General features: G+C 36.1%; 1 protein-coding gene across 1 annotated transcript in view; it reads right to left on the bottom strand.

Moving 5' to 3' along the window:
• Window positions 1-1,437: 1,437 nt before the first annotated feature.
• LOC111376414 overlaps window positions 1,438-3,752 on the bottom strand; it is a 5,146-nt gene continuing 2,831 nt past the window's right edge. Inside the window, exons 6-10 of the mRNA XM_022999375.1 lie at window positions 3,601-3,748; window positions 3,088-3,284; window positions 2,906-3,014; window positions 2,646-2,735; window positions 1,438-2,434 (exon numbers count right to left, since the gene is read on the bottom strand). Of these exons, the coding sequence (XP_022855143.1) occupies window positions 1,689-2,434; window positions 2,646-2,735; window positions 2,906-3,014; window positions 3,088-3,284; window positions 3,601-3,748 (1,290 nt within the window). The 3' untranslated portion in view covers window positions 1,438-1,688. The remainder of the gene's footprint in view (window positions 2,435-2,645; window positions 2,736-2,905; window positions 3,015-3,087; window positions 3,285-3,600; window positions 3,749-3,752) is intronic.

Below are 3,752 nucleotides of genomic sequence, written 5' to 3'. Positions count from 1 at the left end.
GGATTGCACTTTGGAAGGGTGTGATTATGTAGAGCATAGAGACTCTCTCTACGTGTGCGTGCATGAGGGCAAATTGGACCAAAATATGCTTCAGACCTTGAAAAAATAGCCCCTTAGGAAAACCTACGTTTTGCCAAATTTTCCTCTAAATAAATATTTAAATTCTAAAGCTTTCAAAACTCCAATATTCATTGTCATTATATATGAGTTAATGGCATTCATGAGGGTTAAGCCTATAGATGCAACCCGTTTTCTACTATTCCACACAAGAACAAGAAGAAAAAATATAGTTTCTGCATGATTTTTTTTTTTTTTTGTCTGCATACTACATAGTTATATAGTTTCTGGTCCTGTCTGAATTTTTTTGATGATACTATTCTGATACAAGTTTTGTTCAACGGAGTAATATTTAAGGTGCTCAAATTCTACCATTGCTCTATTGTATCCTGGGAGATAGACGTCTGAAGTAAACCTCAAGCACTTATGATGAGGGGCGAATCTATTTTAAGGAAACTATATTCACACAAGTCTCGATTCAAATTTTATTTTGATTACTTGTTTTTGGCTAATTAGATTTATCCATTCTGTTTTATTAGAATTTAATATGCTGTATGTTGGTTAAATTGATTAATTTGTTCAATTTATTTTAATTTAATCAGCTATATCTTGGATAGTATCTAAGTTCACTATATATACGGTATATGCAAATCCTGTATCTAAGTTCATTGTATATACCGTAAACTGCACATACGATAAATTGCATATACGGTATGCATCAATCCGACAAGTTGCATATACAGTATGCGTCAATCCGGTAAGTTGTAAATTTGATATATGTCCATCCAATATTTGTTAATCCGTTCGTCCACTAATATTTAGTCCAACATCTTTATCTTGCAGCACTCTATGCATATTCATTTCCATACATTCGGACAGGTTACGATCAAATGGGATAGCTTCATCATCATAGAGTGATTGAAATCTGGGTCATCATCTCTTCAATTGAAGTGGGAAGAACTCAGGTGTAATTTTGGGAAGATTGAATTTTGGGTTTTGCTAGGAAATTTTGGGAAGTAGAGTGCGATTTAGGTTTTTGTAGGGGAGGCGAGACCCATTTGGGGGAATCAATTTCGGTTCTATGTCTGCATCTTCTTCTTCTTCTTCCTCTCTCATTTTTTTTTTTAAAACCGTTTTCAAGAACACACTTTTGTCCACATTATTTGGCATCCATTAGTAGCAATAACGTGCCACATAAGAGATTATGTTTGCCACGTTTGGCGATTCTATCATTTTTTAAAGCAGTCGTTGAGAGACTGATTGATGGGATTACACATTAAAAAGTTCAATGATTAATGAGGAAACGCTTAAAAATCAATGACTCGCTGAAAACTTTTTATAAAGTTCAATGGTAATTCAGATTTTTAACACACTAAAGCATTGAAAAATGAAAAAACTTAATATATACAAAACATACTGATAAAGTAAAACAGAGTTCAATCAATAAAACGCATTTCTCCTCCTGCATCATTGTATGGCAAATCCCCTTCTTTAAATATCTATCTCATACATATTCATTTCAGACATGAAGAAGAGATACTAAGTTAATAACCAATATAAAACCGGTAGAGTTTGATTTTTGAATTATTAAATTTTCAGAACCATTCCACTTTTATTACCCCCAACCCACCTTATGCCTGAAGGTTGAAATATACAGTGTAAGATTCATCTCTAAGGCTAAGTAATGGAGCCAGAAGAAAGTTCCTGTCTGTCCCTTTTGCCACAAAACTGATAGGATGATACTCACTCAATCCTTCTCTCAAAGTAAAACTTGCTGCCTGTTTAAATCCAGAATCTGATGATTTGCAGCTGAGCTTAACGCTTGTACCGGATTGATAGTCAACACTGCTGTACACGAAGCAACCTTCGTGATCCTCGGATTCCAAGGAAACTGTTCCATTTGTCCCGTCCAGCCCAGAAATCAAGCGAAAAGTAGAAGAACCACCACCTTTCGACGAATCTGAAATCCCAAGATATTGTTCAACTCCTTGATCCACAATTAGCATGCCTGGAAGATCAAGTGGTTCTAGCATGACCAATTTACCAATAGCATCTGTTGGCCCTGAAAACTTTGTAGATTCTGTTGCATCTTTCAGAACTAGTCGAAAAGTTGCACTGACAGCAGAATCATTTCCTTCTTGAGGGAAATTCTCCATTTTTATTGATTGATTAGAGTTTGTGAGGACAATTACTGCATTCCCGGATTCTTGTGAAAGGGATATCAAATGAGAATTGTAATCAGTTGGAACTGGAGTAATCCAATCAGAAATAGACTTAGTTAAATCTGCTTTGATATCCCAGTCACCAGTTGAAAAACCGGCAAGAAGGTAGGGACCATAGAATATGGCCTGAACAGAAGCATATTCCGGCCGGTCATCTAGAATAATCAAAACAACACATCAGCATTCGTATTGAAGGGATTCTTTTGATTGCGTAATTAGCACTAGTTATTTATAACCCGTAGGGGGTGTTTTCGTTCAAAATTATCCAAGCCTTCCAGTGATTCTGTCTTAATTATATTGGGTTTGTAGTTTCTAACCACAAGATCTCTAGTTAGAGGTTTATTTGGTTCAGGCCAAGAGATATACCTTTGATAGTCTCAGTTCTAAGACTTATAGGCAGCTCCAAAGTAATTTTATCACCAGGGTTCCAATTTCTAGTCAGTGATAGGAAATTGCCTGCAACAAGAAATTGATCATTAAAAGTTTGCTTCAAAAAACTAAAAAATCTGGAAATCTCATCGTCTTTTTTATTTCCACACACACAACAACATTAAAATGATAAGGAGATGAATTTAGAGAAAAAGGAGATATTAAAGCAGCACGAGGAAGAAGATGATCAATTTTACCTGGAGCTGCTAAGTGAATGTCCTGACCATTTAATGATGCCTTTGCACCATTGGAATATGTCCATGGTGGTATCCTAAAATTCAAGGTAGATGCTGCATTTTCTATTTGCTGAAGAATGACAAAAGGACAACATTAACTCTTAAATTCCGAGGTCTAAGGGAACAACTTGGAAATAACATACCTCTTTTGAGGAAATTGTCACTGTCACTTGAAGGCGTTGATCCCATGATACAACACGCTCTACTTCCTGGTTCAGGGAAATGTGTCCCATTTTCCAATCAAGTGAGCTAGATACATATTGGATGATGTACAGAGCAGGAGTATTTCCCTCCTTTTCAAAGTATATCGAGTCTCCCAGTTTCGAAAATGATTCAATGCCTATAGCAATAAAGGTAGAAAGAAAATTCGATCCATCAAAAGTTTGTTCCTCCGAATATTATCTTAAAGAATATAAATTAAGAAACGACAAAACTAAAGTTGCAGGATTTTCAATCCATGCTATCAAGAAACACAGTATAACTAAGGAAATCAGTTAATCATGATAGACAGGGTATCATGGACCGAATTCAAAATGTCGATGAAGTTTCTGACATACGAGGATTCAGATATATCTTCTAAAATAATAAGAAGAAATTCATAATCCCTGCAAAAAAGGAAATGGATATTAGTTGAAAGTAAGGTCTGTTATACCCACCTGTTCCATAGCAGCACCAAAAAGAATCATACTTTGTTCCCCATCCATGGTAGCTTCGAGCCTTGGAAGCACCACGGCGCAGGGGGAGCATGTAGATCATTACTCCAGGTTCCCTTCCTCTTTGGATGCTCAGCACACCATTCATCAAAGCA

The sequence above is a fragment of the Olea europaea genome, unplaced genomic scaffold (genome assembly GCF_002742605.1).
Source record: "Olea europaea var. sylvestris unplaced genomic scaffold, O_europaea_v1 scaffold1501, whole genome shotgun sequence".
Taxonomy (NCBI): Eukaryota; Viridiplantae; Streptophyta; class Magnoliopsida; order Lamiales; family Oleaceae; genus Olea; species Olea europaea.
The sequence above is the reverse complement of the archived record's forward strand: the minus strand, read 5'-3'. Positions and strand labels throughout refer to the sequence as shown.